The 19,416-nt window shown below is 35.2% G+C and overlaps 1 protein-coding gene across 1 annotated transcript in view; it reads right to left on the reverse strand.

Annotated features, from left to right (window-relative positions):
• Window positions 1-197: 197 nt before the first annotated feature.
• LOC137584898 (mucin-21) overlaps window positions 198-19,416 on the reverse strand; it is a 49,100-nt gene continuing 29,881 nt past the window's right edge. The window contains 2 exon segments of the mRNA XM_068300492.1: window positions 198-857; window positions 1,216-1,704. Of these exon segments, the coding sequence (XP_068156593.1) occupies window positions 1,266-1,704 (439 nt within the window). The 3' untranslated portion in view covers window positions 198-857; window positions 1,216-1,265.

Genomic DNA, 19,416 nt, shown 5'->3' on the forward strand with positions numbered 1-19,416 from the left:
TAATAAATTTATTTCGTTTTCATTGATCATGCATAAAATTAGACTTAAAAATTAAATATATTATATTTGTCTTTTGTGTTTAAATATAATATACAGCATTTAATTACTTTTCGCTTATATATGTTTTTTAGTTTGTGCTCGTTTTGCCATTGATATTACAAATTGTATTAATTTTAATCATCATTTTCAAACGGCAACAGGCTTATATATTAAAAATAGATATATACTTTGAATATATATATTAATGACTATATTTCTCTGGATTTCTTACCAGCGATAATTCTATGACAAAAACTCATACATATTTACAATTTGATAGAAAATATTTAGAATTTTTGTGCATTCTTTTTTCAAAAAGTATTTTCTGGGTTTCTTTTTTTTTCTTTTTGTTAGGTTGAAATTGGAAATGGAAATACCGGAAAGGAAATACTGATTTATGGTAGGATAGATCAAGAATAGAGAATCAAGATAGAGGAACTGTAGAAAAGTCAGTCTTTTAAACAAAAATAAAAGAACAAGAATTTAAGTTAGAGTAAAAGTTTGGAATGTAAAGAGAAGTGAAGTATGACATATAGTTTTGGTTGGGGCTAGTCTGAGGTATACACATACACATATATATTTTAGCTATCGGGGCACATGGATTATATAGTATACTAATTGATATTTCGATATATATTTATGTTCTCAAGCCAAGGACATGGCACAACTTAGGTGAATTAAGGAATTCTTCTTGTTTTCGTCGAATCATTCATCCAATTGCCAGATATTGATCCAGTTCATTTCTTTTTTAAACATTTAACAACAGCAACAATAAAAACAAACAACAAATATGGTTTAACAATGCAAGATCGAAGAACCTAAAAGAGAGAGGGAGAGAAAGAACAAATATTAAATCAGTTTACAAATATCAAAAGGTTAATCAAGAAAATGCAACCTATAAAAATTAGGAAATAAATTTCGTGTACCAATTTAATCATAAAGCCTTACATTTGCCTAACGTTAATAAGAGCTAAGTCAAGTCATGAAGTTAGTGAAGTACAGACGGACATGGCTATATTGACTCCCCTTCAAAATACCTCCATCTCTGAGTTTTAAGAATTCGACTAATTGAAACTTGGTAATATGAATCGGAATAAAAAGTGGAAAAAGTCTCAAATATAATTCTGACAAAATCATTTCATTGCATTTCCTGATTAATTACTTGTTTGTTATTACCTCCATCTTGCTCTGCGCCTGCACAGATGCCACGCTTCTTGTAGTCACTCTCAAACTACTTGAACTGTGGCAAAGGCACTAAATGTGACCTTCTTGGGAAATTCGGGGCCAGGTGAACCGCGTGTCTTGATGACTGGCTTCAGTGGTTGGCGCGGCTTTAAGGATAGGAGACCTGCCGAGGCGGCCAATTCCCTCAATCGTTGAGAGAAACCGCTGCCCGAATTTGTTGCTGCTGCTGCTGATGTCGTGTTGGCTGTGTGATGCAGTTGCTCGAGACCAGCGCAATCCAATACATCGATGCCATTGTTGGATCTATAGACTTGAGCTGTAATTGTGGGATAAATTGCCAGACTAGTTCCCCCCGTTGTTGTCATACTGCTGCCATTTGTTGTCACTCCGCCTGTTGCTGACGTTGCTGAACCTCCGTTGGCTGTTGCTGTTGTTGCTGCCGCTGCTGTTGCCGCTGCTGCTGCCGCTGGTGTGATATACCTGAAAAGAAGAAGGGGTGAGTACATGGTTGCTAATTGATTTATTTTTTATTTATTGGCATGTGTGTCAGGTGTGAAAAAATCAAAGCAAATTCATTGGAGTGTCCCAACCAAACACTTGCCCTATCTCTGCCCCACACCAGCCGTCGCCTCTGTGGCTTGTGTGGCCCAATCCTTTTATGGATATTCGCACACAACTGTGAAATGAAGTGTCTTTTTGGTCTCCAACTTGGCAACAAAATATTCATCGAATTTCTTGGTAAAATTATTCAAAATTTTACTTGTATTGCCCCTGTTTCATATTTTTGCAATATTCATTCACTCATCTCAGTTGCTAATCAATTTGTTTATGATCAGATTGATCTTTTTTTAAAGGCTACTTAACTTTTTCGCTGGCTAAAATAAATATGCAAATGACAGACAACTGCAAAGCATTTAATTTTGTCTCTGTCTCTCTCTCTCTCTATCTTTTCTATTTCTCCCATGTCTATAATTGTTTATGGTCATTAGAAACTGGCCAAAATAACTGTGCATAATGAAGGCAACAATTGGCCTAAGGTGATGATACATGGATATTAATAAATCCGAGTATAGGAAATAAATTAATTATCAATTTCTTAATATATGACATAATAAAGAGCCTATAACAGCGTCTAAAAACAAATTAATTACTATTAACTTGTTATGGAAAATTTGTTGCTTATTTTTAGGTTTAAAGCTTTTATTTGCAATTAGTCCTCAAGGAGTTTTTGTTTTTCTAAGAGTGTCAGGAGATCAGAGTGTTTTAATGTTCTATTAATTTATATAATCATAAATTTGTTAAGAAAAACTGAACTATATTGATTCAGAAAAACATCTGACACATCTGATGCATCGATATTTTAGTTGATCAATTATTAATATTAAAACCATTGAAGTTTACATAACTATTAACGTTTGGTTGTCCCATAAGTTGAACGAATTCTAAACGTGGTTGGCCAAACTCAACTAGATAGTTACAGCAACTGAGTTAATTCCAATTATTATCGCATTAGTAGCTCAAAGAGCAAACTTTACTTAAATGAAATAAATATAAGCTAATAAACTTTGAAAATGCAGTTGCATTTTATCAGCGGGAAGCAGCAGCCCAGACCACCCAAAATGGCTATCAAATTGAGAATTTTCTACCGTTTTCTCTCTCCATTCTTGAAAAGCATTTCATCAACAGAAGAACGGAAAAAAAGAAAACCATAAATGGAAAATTACCCAACAGGAGAGTAAGAATTTCTTTCCCATACTCAGAATTCAGAACTTTCATTTCGGACTGAAATTGAAATACAACAAAATATTTTGCAGTTCATTGAATGTTGAATAACATTTTTTTTTTCTTTCTTATAATAAAGAATTTAACTTTAAGTGGCGGTGCTTTGAGTTGTTTTTGGTTTAGTTTAATTACTTTTTTTTACGATAGACACAAAGGCAAGGCAAGGCATGTAATTACTGCAATTATTTTTGACTTTGATCGCAATCTGTGATATTGGCCCTTAACTGCAATTCGTCGAATTGCAATTTTTTGTTAGATATTTTTGTTGATCAGCTTCTTTTTTTATTGTTTTGTTTTTGTTGTTGCCTCAACATAATTAGCATAAGATTACCTCGTGCTTACTTCCTCAATGATGTCAACAATTTTAATGTCATTTTATTATATTTTTTTTTTCATCCAGTTTTGGTTTTGGCGGTCAATTGGCATTCACCAGAGTAAAGTGAGCGACAGGCCTGGTTAATGCATAAATAAATTAAAAATAAACCGTGCTAAATGAGTTTCATTCGTTTTGTGTGTGTGTGTGTGTGTGCAAAGTTGCTGAACTTCAAATGTGGCACTTGATCATGATTGTGTCTTTTGTTTTATAATTTTGTGTGTTTGTGTTGGTTTCTATTATTATTATTTTTTGTTTAATAGGCGATATGGATCAACTGTCTATATATTCTTAGTGGGTCATAGACCAAGAGGAAAAAAAGCCTTCAGACAAAGCGGTAGCCACACATAATTAATGAGAATTTAAACAAGTTAACTCAGTTAACTCCAAGACGCCTAAGACGATGCGATGTGATGATCGTGTGAATAATTCACAATTTTTCATTTTTCCAAAAAAATGCCTCTATGTAGATGAATGAATGGGGGGAAACACTGTGATCTGTATGTGATGAGTGTGTGTACGTGTGTGTGTGTGTGTCTGTGTGTTTGTGTGGATATATAATTAAGCTTTATCAGTTGCATACAAAAGGCATTTTCTGTTTGCTTTTGTGCTTTGGCATTGAACTTTGCTTTGACTTTGAGACTCTTCTTTTTTTAAAAGCATAATTAATTATACAATAATATTTAAAACATCTTTATATTGCTAACCTGCAGTAGTGTGCATCATTATAATCATGTGTGTGAGAAATTTTTTGCCCACATTTTTTCACACAATTCACTTTATTTCCTTTTTTTTTATGGATTATTTTAAAGTGCCAGGGAAAGTGCATTTTCCAAAATTGCATTTAAAGTAAATTTCAACAAAAATTAACTTAATTTTTCTTAAATTTATTGTCTCTTCTTGGTTTTCTGTGTCGTATTAACTTAATTTGAGCTTAGTTAAGTTAAAGACTTGCTAATTTTGACCCGATTCTCAGAGCTTGTCGCTTTCAAACTGTTTGGTAAACTCATAAATCATAGCGTCTATTTTTTTTTTTTAAGTTACTCAAGTCTTTTGTTCACTTCCCCCCCTTTTTTTTTTTAAACTCCCTCAAACATTGAGTACCCAGTGAGCGGCAAAAAGTTTATGGAAAAGTTTATCAAACTTATAAAAAACTGTTTAGATTTTTTTTTTTAATTTTTCACATATTTAGGTAAATATAAATTGAGAGTTTTTAAATTCATCTTAAATTTGTTTTTAAATATTTATTAAAGGGTATTTTGTAGTCCATAACTTAAATTGACCCTACGCTTTGGTATTTTGTATAGGTTTTATTTTTTTTATAGGTTATTTTGTTTTTATGTTGGTTTGTCAATTTGGTTTTTGTTGTTTTCAAGTTCATTTAATGCATAAATTTCAGTTTGGGTGAGAAAATTGATCTGTAAATTGAGTTTTATGTGGCAATATCTTTGACTGAAATGTCACAATAAATTTGACATATTTGGTTTTTATTTAAACACAAATTTGTTTGTTTCCCTTGTTGCGAATGCTAATTTGTCAAAAGACTTGACATGAATCCATCAGACAAAATCAATCAATAAATAGAAGAGCAAAAACAGCAAAAGAAACTTCACTATAAATTAGAGACAGGTGCAGCAGCAGCAGGCAGCTGCTACATTACCACCGCTGGCTTCTTCTATTACAAATACTTATACATATATATGTATGTGTGTGCTTGTATATTTCCATGCTTTTTTTTTCAACTTGCATCTTCTTTGCACTGCGGTTGGCATGTTAAGCAGCGGCAGCAGCTGCTTAGTCTTAGTTGTTGTTCTTACATTAGTACAAAAGAAGCGCCGCACATGCGCAGTTTCACATCCGCATGACATGGTCCCCTTAACCTCCCTCCCCCTTTCCCTTCTAGTTGCTACTTCATATACATAATTGCTTTATTTTAAACAAATGAAAAGCAATTTCTATGCCAACGATTAGCCTGGCATTAGAATCACACATATACACAGAGAAGTTTGTTGCTTAAGTCATTCGTTTTTAGCATATGACAAGAATCATGGCAGCTCATGTCACAGTGTGAGACAGCTGCTGCTGCTGCTGCTACACTTTAACAATTAATATTTAATGGAGATTTTCAATTATAGATTCAGTTTTCCTTATAATTTCAAGAAACTTTGAGAGAATAATGAGATTTTTGTTGAGTTACCCAAACTACTTTGCATACAAGATCGAGATACTCTCAAGTCTATTGGATTGACATACTATATCGTCTCTTATCACCTTGGCTACTTCTTTCCTTGTAAGATTCAATCAAATTCTTTTAAATCTATGTAATTTTGACACATTTTGCAGTTAAACTTATATAAAGAAGCTAAAAATTGTAGCTCAATTTGCTATTTAGTTTGGCAGTGACTGCTTTCATGAAAATGCACATGATATATGCCATAAAAAGTTCATAGTTTTAGAGTCACTGAATGAAAGACAAAGCAATTGAAAAAGAAGCAGCAAATGCTGTCTAGCAAAACAATTTGTAAATTGCTTCCGACAGCAAGAGTTCAATAATAACAGCAGCAGCAGCTCCAGCAACAACAACAACTAATAGTTACTTTCAATCATTCATCATCGATTTCAATAAACAATTTCAATGGCCAGACTCAGAGGAGGCTCGGACACAAACTTCGAACATAAACTCAGACAGAGAGGAGAGACTTGAGGCAAGACGAAATGAATCATACAGACAATAGAGACCGGCCCCAGCCAGAGACCTGAACGTGTGAAAGATTTTGTTTTATTTTCTATTTTTCTCTTTCTTTCCCATCTCTCTCTCTGTGTCTCTCTGTTTCTTAGGGGCAGTTGAACTTGGAAACAGCATGACTTGACCATAGCTTCTTCATAGTTTTCTTTGCCAGTTTACCAATTATAATTTGTTCTTCTAAGTTGCGCAAAATTATAAGGAACTAAAATTTTGTTTGTCAACTCACCTTGACATTTTATGATCGCAAAAGTTCTTAATAAAGAGAACGCCCATGCAAAATAACAACAAAATATCGATATATATGTATATACATTTAGAATACAACAATAAGCAGGGAGGTAAGTGGGGGGATAAACAAAAATGAAACTCGTTTGCCGTAATGCCAAAATGTCAAGAGTTAAACAAGCCTAATGATGCGATATATTTTATATAGATATAAATATCATATATACCTACTATATGTATGCATATGTAAGATGAAACACACACCTAATAAGCCGCAAGTTGTTAGAACAAGTAACAAAAGGTGACAATGACAGAATGTCATGCATTTCGTGATCACTCTAAAACTGTAGGAATCGTTTACAAGTGCTTCTAAAACTGTAACACTAAGACGAATGAGTAGAATTAAAGCTTGAAATTGTCTGAGAACTTCATAATTGAATCAATGAAATAATTAATGTTTAGCATTAGTTTTGCAAGGACTGACAAATACGCGCATTTTCAGTAGACAGTTTTAAAAGCATTGATGAAAAGTCTTCATTTCTAACGCAAGTTTCGTAGAAAGCGATGAAATTCTTTCTCCTTTGCAAAGCACTGATTTAAATCTATAACTAACTGGAATAACTCTAAGCCTGTTATCTATCCAAAACTCACAACCATTTCCCAAAACGAAGGGCATAAAGTTGGCACCATTTATTAAGTTAAATCGTCTGTTAATTAGGGGTAAAAATAAGAAGATCCTCTCTTAATTTCAAATATATGTATATAACTCAAGTGTTTGCTAGAGACTTACTTCTATTAGTATTCCATATTGATCATTAATTAGGACATTAGTTAGTTGATAAATCACACTGTTGCCATGGAAAGTGTTGTACATTTTCATTAGCGGTGTGCAAAAAAGGCGTTGAAGCATGATCTAAAGATCTGCTTTACACTCCAATTGTTGGCCAAATGAAAACCTCTTTTCTGTCTCTTTCTCTCCTTCACTCGTTTACTTTATCTCTAATGTTTTATAAAAGTTGATCGAACCTTGAAAATGCTTAAACAATTGACTTTGACCATAAAAAGAATGAACAAAGACCGCGTCTGGGCCAACCTGCAATTGATGGCTAGTGGTGGATGGGCGCAAAAATAAGAAATACCTTGAGGTTATCATTAAACAACAACAAAAGCGTAACAGCAACAACAACAACAGCAGCAAGAACAACGCCAACTATCAAAGCCTCATAAAGCTGAACAAAAAAAAGAAGCAGCGCAAAAAAATCATAAAGCCTCAGAGAGACAAGCACACAAAAGAGGCTGAGAAAGAGAGAAAGAGAGCGTTGGAGAGGTGGAGAACAGTTAGTTGGCCAAAACTAGTAAAGGGCCAACGTCGCATGACACATAGCCAAAGATGAGTGTGGTAGTAGCAGCAGCAGCAGCAGCCACAACTAAGAGCCGAATCACTTTTTTTTTATGAAGTAATTAAAGCGCATGAATTGGCCAATTGTCCGCAAAGTTAGGCCCCTTTTTAAAGCCATCTTGATGTGCCTGCCTTGTGATGTGAATTAATTACTGACCCAAAGCGTTTAGCCAATTTTCCAGATGCCGTTACAAAGAAACCTTCCCCCTTTTGGTTAACAAAAAAGAATGCATCCGTCCACAGCTTGAGCTACTGTGCATGGCCCCAAGATCCACACATAACAGATAAGATGATGGCTGGCAAAGAAAAGTCGAATTTTTATCCAAAATGCCTAATAGAGCAACAGCGAGAAAGAGCTAGCAAGAGACTAAAGTCATTAAAATTGTATGTTGTCTAATAGTTTTTTTAAAAATACATTCTAACATTAACCTAAATATACTTTGTAATTAAAGCTTAAAGGATATTCGAGTAATTAAGTTATAAAGTTGTTAAACTGAATTGATCGATAAAAGCTATAAAAAATACGTCAAGGAGAGTTTTTTTTACAGATGAAAAAATTGAAGATAATTTTTCAACTTTTACTATAAACAAATGTACAATTCTGCATAGGAATTGCTTTTTAAAGAACTCAATATTTCATAAAGTGAGATTTTACTTTGATTTCTCACAATTGTGATATGAGGCCATTGATAAGCATGGAACAAAGAGTTAAGTTAATTGAAGATTTCCAAATGCCAAGACGATTCCAGGCAACTTCCGCAAGTTTGAATACTAATAACAATAAGCCTCACACCCCAAAAACCTAAAAGCCTAAACCCAAAATGAGACCCAGGCCCAAACCCAAAAACCAATTTAAGCTGCAGCTAAAGTCGCGAGCATTCTCAAGTGCCTTTTTATTTTTAATTCAATTCATTGTTTGTCCAGTTTTGTTTTTTATATCTGAACAGTTGCATCTCGATGCGTAAGCAAAAGCGGAAGAAGTAAAAGTTGTTAAGCTCTGCTCATAATTATAAAAATGAAAAGACAGAGAGAAAGAGAGAGAAGTGGGGGTAAGAAAAGATAATAATAAAAAATAATCGTGTGCAGTGAAATTGAAAGTCCAACAACAACAAACAAACAAGAGTTGACAAAGAGTCAACATTGGTAAGAAGCCGCCAGCCAGATGAGCAGTAGATGGGGGCATTCAGGAGGGGGCGGCGGGAGGTGAACGTTAAGTGGAGAGTGGCAGGTTAGGTGGACGGGCAATTGAAGTGTCACCTCAATCAAAATGCTGTCGATAGTTTTTTTTTTTTATGGCCAAGCGGAAGCCACACTCAAAACAACATAAGGAAACCAATAGCCAGTTGACTGACTGGCTAACCAGTCAACTAAAGTCTAATGAAAATTCATGATGGAAAAATCTAAAGTCAATAAAACACAATTAACATTTATGCCCGCTGACGACAATGACAGCAGCAGCAGCAGCCACACCAATAGTTTATGTCTAACTGGCAATATAAATATGGCCTTTTTCAATGCACCATAATTTGTTTGAAGACATGTGAGTGTCTTCAACAAATGTTGCACAAGGCTCAAAAATTAAATATAATATTTCTAAGCTCTATTCCAACTACTTAAAAAAAGGCAACTTTAATTTGTATTGAGTCACCAAATATTGTTTAAGATTTGTTTGGTAAAAAAAATGGTATTAAAAGACTTTTTCATTTGAATTTCATCTAAGAAACATTTAAAATAGTTTCAAAACGTGTAAAAAAGGAAAAAAAATTCAGTTGAAATACAATTTTTATTATTAAGATTTAAAATCATTCAACATTTTTAAACAAATTTGTAACGTTTTTCATATTTGGTTTCAGTTCTTCAATTAAAATAGTCCTTTTTTTATTTAATGAAGTAATCTATAATTAAAATGGTTTTTATATTTAAGCAAAGAGATTTTAAATTTAGTAGTCATTTAAAAGTTTTCGAATGAATTGATATGTTCTTTTGTAGTTTTTAACCAATGTATTTCTCAAAATCATTTGAAATCATCTGAACTTTTTATAAAACCCTTCAAAGTTTGTTTAGAATTTCCTGTTGTAAATACAGATAAAAGCTCTTTAAGGATATTTCCAAATGCCAAAAAGACCATAAGACTAAATTATAGGAAGGATAAAAATTAAAGATTTCATATTTTTGAAACTGTTATGAATCTGTTAGTCTTACCAGCTAACTTATCGACTATACTTGGCCAAGAAATACTCGCATACTTTTGGCCAAGAAATACCATGTTAAACATTTTCATTTTCAACTTTTGGTTTTATGTGTGGAGGACAAATAAAGTTTGAATTTAAAATCTCATATGTAGGTACAAACGATTTCAATTGATTTAATTAGATGTACATATTTGCTTAATATTGTACATACACAAAAACTTAAGTGTTCCCCAAATTAAGATTTCAGAAAAAATATTCATGTTTTTTGTTTTTTAATTTCTCAACAATTTTTGTTGGCTGTTTAGTGTTTGTTTTTGGGGTGTCTTAATGTTTGCTTCTTTTACATTTCCAAATCACGACACTATCAATTAGAGACACCAACAAGACAGCGAGACAACAAAACGGTTTGTAACTCGTTAACTGGGCGTGGCTCTCGTTTATCATTCAAGTGGCCAAAAAGTTAAAAAAGCAAACTAACAAAAATTTCGCAACAGAAATTCAAACAAACAAAAATTTAACTCGTGCTGGGTTTTTGCCACACAAAACAATTGCTCCAATTTGTTTGGGAACTTTCAGTTTACATTTAATTATAAGTAAGCCAAAAAAAAATGAATAAATTCAAAGGTAAAGAAAAAAAGTCTTTTTTTTTTTATTAATTTGCATGAAATTACCACAATATAGTTAAAAAAAAAAAGAAAAACCTTATAGGGTTTCCTTTATTCTCTCTTTTTTTTTTTTTGTCTGACTTGTTGCTAGACCTAAAAAGAAAAGAAGAAGTAGAAGGAAGAAGAAAAATGGAAATGTTGTTTTGTCACACTGACTTATTTTTCCACTCTTGCCACTTGACCAACTGAGCGCGAGAAAAAGAGAGAGAGATAGAGAGATGTTTGTAAATGGGAGGCAGTTGTGACCACAAGTCATGGTCTCAGAGTCAAGAAAGAAGCAACTCAGCCTGATGAAGTGACTGCCGCCGAATGCACTGGAGTGGAGTGCAGTGCAGTGGAGTAGAGTGGACACAGATTACACGTTTTGTTTGTAGGTAGGTTTGTTTGTTTGTGTGTGTGAGTGTTTGCTATGTAGGTGCAACCCAGACAGCCAGAAGAAGAGATGTCACTTGGCCGTTGCTTGGCTTCCTGCTCAGAAAAGTCTAAACATGTCGCTTCTACTGACTATTTGCCATTTTATACCCTAACCCTGAGCAAAGGTTGCATTCATCTTAAAGAAGAGACAGCGCTGACTTCATAGTATTCGAGCTTCGATTTTTAAGTTATTTTGGGTACCACAATTGGATCCTTAAACTCCCTATACAAGTTGGAAATTCCAATTGTTTAATTTATAATTACTCAGAGAATAGTAAAACTATTTATCTACTATAACTTTGGCAAGGGTATATAAACTATGGCGTTATTTCTGTTGTCTTTGCTTGTCCCTCAGTGTATATTTTTGTTTTGCGGTTTAAGACGGAAAGTGTTTTTTTATCTGTTGCTGCTGCTTTTTTTTTTTTGTCTTTCTGTTTCTGTTCATTCAACAACAACATTGAAAGATGTCAGGGAGACAGCAGCAACAACAACAACAACAACAACAACGACAGCAACAACTCAATGCCAAAAGTGCATTGAAAACTTGGAGTCAAGTTTAGAGTCAAAGACTTAAAAACAAGTTGCTACTGCGGAATTTTCGGGAAAACAAGTGACACCATTTTTGTTTAGCAACAAAATATCTAAAAATAAACATTAAAATTTAAATAAATTTATAGAAAATTATAAAATCAATTTGGAATGCATATGACATCAGTATTAACTGCGATGAGAACATCAACTGAATCATGTCTATAAACTTATTAGAATGAAAATTCAATTAGCTAAACTGAAATGCAAATGGTAAATGCATTTGAAGATGCTGAGAAATACACAAATAATACTATTCTGGAATAAGAGAAAGGAAAATCTAATAATTATTGTATCCTTTTTCTATTAACCATTAAGAGATTCGATTTGAAGGTACTGAAAACTAGTTGATGATTAATATTGATTTCAAAGAAATTTACAGAATAAACAAGAAGGAGAAAAGAACTAGAAAGAAAAGGCATACATATGTAAATATATTTAGCTAGAAGGGAATTCAACATTTAGATGGGCGTGGCAATAATTTGATGGACTAAAACTTCAAATGAAATAACCTTTTTAGATGGTCATTGATTGATTACCAAAAGGGTTTACGTTTGCTGTTAATTTCTATGCCAAATCAAATGTTTTGGTGTCTGTTTGATTAAGTTAGTAAACTATATATTTAGATTGCCTCTTAGATGAAAGAAGAACATGGATTAAAGTTGGCAGCGCTTAAAAGTGCCAATCAATTTTTGTTTTCGGGTATTTCTATTTGCATAAAACGTTGTCTATATAATAGATAAATCTTTAAGAACTAAATCCACATGGCAAATGGCGTGACTGTTGCCCAATCGTCATGTTATTTACGCATAGATCACCCATCATTAAATACATGCAACACCTCTAAAACTGTAAATGTTACTTGGACACACTCCACACACACACACACACACACACACACACACAGATTTATGCAAAATATAATTACAAACAAACAAAACAGAGAACGGTCTCGGCCGATGTCTATGTCTATGTGGTATATATGTATGTATCTATATCTTGATGCCGATGCTAATGCTGATGATGGGGCATGAAAAGCGGGTCAAAAAGCAGTTGGCAGCACCAGCAGCAGCCACAGTAAGCGGCTAAGCAAAATGTTAAAGTGATTAGCACAAAAGTTGGTTGGTAATTATACAAACAAAAAGGCTGCCAAAATGATGATCATGGCTATGGCATGATGGTCGAAATGATGCTTTCTAGGCTAATGGCACAAATTGCTGCCCGAAGCCTCAAAAGAAAATCAAACTGTGGCAGAAGAAGAGCTCTCTGCAACAGAAACAGCAAAGTGTGTAAATGCAAATCATTTAGTTGGTTGCATTTGACAAATTCCTTTGTGCCACAAGGGGGTAGTCAATGAATGGTCTCACGAACGGAAATTCCATGGAAAACTAAATCTGTCGTTTTTTTTCCTAGCATTTTTTTTTTTTTTTGGGCAGCTGCTTAACCTTCGCTAAATCAAGTTTAATCGAATGGGCCGCATCTATTGTTCAACAAGCTTATTTTTTTTCGGTTTTAATGGCTAAGCATTTTTAGTTTCCTGCATTGCCAACAACAACTAGGGAAAGAAAAAAATCTACAAGAAAATATTTGTTGTTAAGCAAAAATAGATCTTTCTCTCTGTCTCAGTCTCTCTTTCTCTGGGGTTTGTTTTTTTTTTTTCTGTGTCTCGATCTTGGCCAAAAGGAATGTAAAGTGAGCGGGGAACCGTTAAAAGCGTAACAAGTGCTGGCAAATTTATTGGTAAAGCGTGTTGAAAGCCAAACGCGACGACATCGTCAATGAGATTTTGTTCTCCTTCTCTCTCTCTCTCTCTCTCTCTCTCTATCTAGCTGTCTTCCTCAAGATCTTGCCTACTCTTTCTGTTTCTCTCTTCTGAATGGAATTTTCTTTTGGCTGAACTTTGTTAACCTTAACGTAAAGTTAGCCAGGAAGCTAAACGAATGCCAATTTTTTAATACACTTTTTTCCTAAACATATTGAAGTTATTTGTTGCAGTTATTTGGCTGATTAAACTTTATCTACTTCACTCTATTTAATCCTTTGTTTAAAGTGGTTTAGATATATTTTGTTATGAGAGAATTGTCAGCATATTAAAGACTAAATCCCTTAGCTCTTTATTTATACAAAAGATTCTGTTAAAGACTTTCTGGTAGTCCTTTCATTAAATTCCTCTATTTATATTCCAGTTGCCTTTTACCTCATCATGCACTTGCTCTATCTTACTTTATCTGTGTTAACTTGGTAATAACCATTTTAATTATTTGACTTCTATTTGAGAAACCTTTGCTAGTTCTTCATTCAGTAAGAGCATTCGAAACTTCGTTTCGTTGGCAATTTAGGGTTACTTGTGCTTTGTTGGCTTGGCTATCAACATTAACATTTATCAACTGCTACATTTTTTTTTTTGCTCCCTGACCATTTTCCTGCCCCTCCTCTTTCCACGACAGCTTCTATCTCTCTCTCTCTCCCTCTCTCTTTCTTTCTTAGTTTTGGCCAGCTTTCTTCGTCTAAAAAGTTGTGCTAATGATAATGATGAGATTGGACCAAGGTACAGATTGGCATGCTGCTTCTGCTGATGGCGTACTGCAGCGTCTCCTTTGGTTCTCCTTGTTTTTGCTTCTTTTCTGTTGTTTGGGTTGTTTGCCAAACTGGCAACAAAATGGCCAATTCGCTTAGCTAATTCATATTGGCAGGCCGTTTGTCTTTATCGCAGGCATCACACAGGCGAAACAAAAATTTATTGATAGCAGTGAAAGGCTGGAGAAGCTGCAGCAGCAGCAGTTAAACTGGCCACATCCAAGGTAGGTAGGTAGGTTGGTAGATGGGTTTACTTAGGTTGGGGGAATCGGCGGCAGACATAACTCATTTCGATTTAATAATTTATGCTGACCCACAAAACGAATCAGCTTCATCAAAGTTTAATGAGAAATTTGTCTATGTAGTTTTTTTTTTTTATGAGAAATCAGTTGAAACTATTTTTGGTAGGTATTTTGCAATAATTAAAGTTGGAAGCTGTTCATGTTTGGAAACCGTTTTGTGACTAATTTAACTAATAATAATGAAGCGTGTTCTCTGGTGATTAGAAGTTGCCCAAAAAAAAACAACACAAAAAACGACAACCACTTGAAAAACATCAAAAACGGGCCACAAATTTAACGCTCATTACGCGCACGGTTTGACGTGACCAGCGGCGACGACGACGACGACGATGACGGCGACGACTTTTTTTTCTCTGTACCACATCGTCGTGGGCAGCAAGGAAATTGAGCTTTATTTTTATGACTCAAGAACCTCCACCTTCTCATACCTCCATCGCTACAATGTTTGGCTATTAGTTAGAATGTTTCTAATAGACTTTACCCAATAAGCGTGCTGCTGCTGCTGCGGCGGAACATTTCAAAAGCATTTTACCTCCTTTTCTTGGTTTTTTTTTGGTAAAGAAATTGGGGCTACTGTAGCACACGAGTTTAGCTTGAGGGAGGTCTTCCTCTTGCTCTCTCACTCACTCGGATTAATGTCTGCGTGTGTTGCTGCTGCTAATGAGATTTGTCCATTGAATTATGGTTGGCTTATGGGGGCCCTCTCAATTCATTCATTGTGTGAGCAAAGGTTATTTATACTCTAACTCTTCGTCTATTGTAAAGACCACCCACAAAATGATCTTGAATCTTCTTCAAAAGTGCTCAATCTCTTGTGTGCGAGAAGGTCTTTTCGGTAATTACAATTTAAAGTCATAGTTTGTAATAACAAATGGAAATTTACTATGATAGAAGGTATAAGCTGTTCCTGTTCTATATATCTATTTAGACTTGATGGTGTAGGAATATTGGAATTTTGTTTTAAAATATGCATAGGCATTCCCCTTACTAGCTCTCTCTCTCTCTCTCTGTCTGTCTTTCATTGGTTTACATCAACTTTGATGCTTTCAATTAGAATTTGCACCTCCTTTCTTTAGTGGGGGCCTCTACTCTATTCACATACAAAAACCACTCGCAAGCATGTTGCTGTTGTTGTTTTTTTTTCAGACTTTGGTAGTGAGTTTGAACATAATCACCAAAACTCTCATATCTGACACACTTTACATTGATTTACCTTCTCCGACTAGACCGGGGCAAATGCCTGTAAGGTTGCCTTTGCACGATTCTCTGTCTATGTATGTGTGTGTGTGTGAGTGTGGAAAACCGCTTGGAGGAGCGTGCCATGCCATAACATCAAGCCACAAACTGCAATAGGTATATATATTTTTGTTTCTACCCCAAGGGGGAATATATAACGATTGCTACATAAATACAATGCAACTGTGACTCACGCACATTGCCTGGGGGCCAACGCCACCTGTTTGGCCACCAAAAAACTAAAAGAGAAAAAAAACCCACAAAAATATATGTCACATATTCGAACTGGCCTGCGGACTTCGTTGCAGTCCAAGTTGGGCAACAACGCACTGTATGTGGAGCGAGGAAAAACTAAAATGGAAAGAAAAATACTTAGTTGCTGTTGTTGCTGCTGCTGCTGCACCTAAATCTATCAGATTGTTTGCGGTCCGATTTGGTGGCCTGTCTTTTAGGCCTATGTGGTCGGTCGGTTGGTCGATTGGTCTGTGGTCTTTATGCAAATGGCTTGGCTATAAACATAAATTTTTGTTTTTTGAGTGAACCAAGTCCAAGAGGAGGCGGTGCCGTTCGAGAGGTGTCGATACGTGCTGCGTTGATGATGATGCCACTGGCCACCTTTATGTGCCATGTTGATGGCTAACACCGTGAAACAAAATGCGGAAATCAAATGTTCAAAAGATCAAAAATCAAATTAACAATATTTAAATTATCAATAAGATTTAAAAGCAAATTTGAGATGCTTATTGATCAAATTAAGTTTCATTAAGTTTTATGGATAAATAAAAATGTTTGATAGAAAATTCCTTAAACTAAATGTAAATGTATGGCAAAATTAAAGGATTATAAAGGACATTGTTTTCCTAATTTCATTAACTTTATGGAAAACTGTAGAGTTCTGTAGAAATTTGATTCAAGTTCTCATGAATCCTCAATAAATCTGTGATCTTATTGCTTAGGCAATGTTTAACTAAGATCTATTTTTTCTTCAACCCAAAACTTTGTCAGGACTTAATCAGTTAATACTACTGTTTAACAAGGTCTATTGCTCTATATGCTAAATGTCTTTTTAAAAAATTGCTCCACTGTACCCACTTTGATTGTACACATACATATATTTTGTTTGGTCTGGTCAGCTAAGTTAACAAAAGTTGCGTGTAGATGGTTGACTTTTGTTGCGTGTTGCAAAATGATTGGCAAATGAGTTTTGGGGTCTCCCTCTCTATCTATGTTTGTGACTGTCTTGATCTTTGAGTTGGTTTCTCGTCTTCTTTTTATTTTTGCATAAGTGGCGTATGCGCAATATTGACAGCTAATTGTACACAGATGGCATCAAATTTGCTCATGCAACATCTATCAGAATGCAAACAGAAATTGCAACTGCAACTGCAACTGCCATTCGAATGTTTTACCCCTTAAGCGCGCGGCTAGAAGACAAGGCCAAAAAGGAATTTCAATTAGAATGCCCCACAGGATGCCGCAAAACCAAAATGCTTAACAAGATTTTCATGTTGCTGAAAAACCCAAACACACACACACACGCACACTCCACACCTCCCCCTCAGAAACACACACACACACGGTCTAGTCTGCCGGTAAATCAAGCACTTCAAACTGTGTTTTGTTGTTATTGCCGCTTTTTTTTCTTTTTGTACGTATTTGATTTTTACTTTACTTTCTGTTGTTGCTAATTTTCCGGTTGAGTAAATTGCTTCTCTAGCAGCCATTTTTGCTGATTAGATTTTGTGAAAGGTGCACCAAATTTGCCCAAAAAGGGAGCCGCACCACATGCTGAGCCCAGGCCGAAAGCTGGCCATGGGTGTGAGAGGGGAGAGTAAGTAAGAAGTAGTTAAGAGATGCCATACGATGGGACGACTTTTCTGCGACTCCCCTCTGTGTGTCTGTGTATATGTGTGTGTGTTTGTGTGTGTGCTGTGCGTGTTTCTTTAGCAATTGCATGCCTCTCCTCTAACGGTAATTGTGACGCATTTTCCTCTCGTCGCATCATTAAGCCATGCATGCCCGCCATTATATTGCCTCAAAAAAAAAAACATTACTACTTATGCAAGTGTCCGAAATGCTCTCAAAACGAAATTCGTTTACATTTTTCGAATTGAAATTGGTTTTCACATAGCTTTGGTGGCTCTAACTATCCCAGCAGCAACAGCCATTGTTACGATTTCGCTTTATTTTAGGGCGTTGGTCTCTAACCAAACGTTAACCACTAGCCAGGCCAACCAACTAGCCAATTATTTGCATTAGTTATTGTAGTAGATTCAAAACTTACATAATCCATCGAAATGGAGAGCAAAAAACACGAACCAAAATGCCAATAGATAACACTTACCTGGAAAAAATAATAAAGATAGAGAGAAGAAAAAAAAAATTAGGAATCAGTAATGCATTTTGTTGTACAAATTTATGTTCAATTTAAGCAAATTGAAATTGTTTTTGTCAAACAAAAATGATTTTGAAATAAATATATAGTAATAAAGCGTAGTTTTGATTGCAAAAAAATGAGATAATGGGAAATGGCAGAGATTATTATCCTAGAAAAGTTTCAAAATTCTCTAAATAGAGAAAAATCTTTTACATTAAATATTCCGAATAAAATGTGCAAGATTCAGTGTACCATCTAGTGAAAGAATTGCAGCCAGTTCTATATTCTATACTCTTTTAGTACCTAAAATTCGTAACATATTTGTAGGCCACTTATGCGATTCTTCTAAGTTACAAGGAACTAGAAAAGTTCTTTCGAATTATTGGTCATTAAAATGAGAGTTTTGATTAACCTTTGCGCGTGGGTTAGGCAAAGCCAACACTCACATCACAAAGAAAATGTTCTTTACGCCAGTCTGTAATCTTTCCTACATACGTTCATGTCCTCCTACCTTTCCTTTTTTCTTTGTTGTGGCTCACTCCACCCCATTTTTTGGTCGAGAAAAAAAAAAAACACATCATTTTGCCACCCAGAACGCCCCATTTTGATGCCTTTTATGGACGGCTCGCAACATTGTGACAGTTATGATCGGTACGAGCTGAATGGCAAGACATGTGGGTAAAAGGTCAAATTGGGGGGGTTAGCACACATAAAACCGAACAGTTTATGATCTAAGCAGAACGCCCCCAAAAAGAACCGAAGAAGCTGTGAATTTTCCGTGCTAAATTGTTAATAAACAAGCGGACTAACAAGCAACAGTTAGCCAGCGTAGACATAGAGAGTGATAGAGAGGGAGAGACTCTGGGAGAGAGCGTCCGGGAGAGAGAGAAAGATAGATAGACTAGCTAACAACAGTTTACAATTAGACTTTCAACTAATGCCGCCATCTAACTCCAGCGACTCTAACTCTAACTCTGATGATGACGATGACGGTATGGCACAACATTGTACTTGTTGTTGTTGTTGTTGTTCTTGCTGCTAGTTGTTGTTGCCTTTTCCCAGTTTCTTTGGCCTGACAAGTGGGCGTGGGTAACGCTTCCGCTTCCCCGAATAAACATTAATTGCAAAGTCCAAAACGATACGAGAAGTAAGGAAAGACAAAAAAAAAATAAGAATAAATATAAAGAACTTAGAGAGCAGAGTTAACTGTTAAGCAAAAGCAAGAGCAAGCAGGCAGCAAGCCAGCTCAACCGATTCTCAGGCAGATAGCGATCGGAGGCAGAGTCAAAGGCAGTGGCTTGCTGCAGTGGCAGAGG

The sequence above is a fragment of the Drosophila tropicalis genome, unplaced genomic scaffold, assembly GCF_018151085.1.
Source record: "Drosophila tropicalis isolate 14030-0801.00 unplaced genomic scaffold, ASM1815108v1 contig_878, whole genome shotgun sequence".
Taxonomy (NCBI): Eukaryota; Metazoa; Arthropoda; class Insecta; order Diptera; family Drosophilidae; genus Drosophila; species Drosophila tropicalis.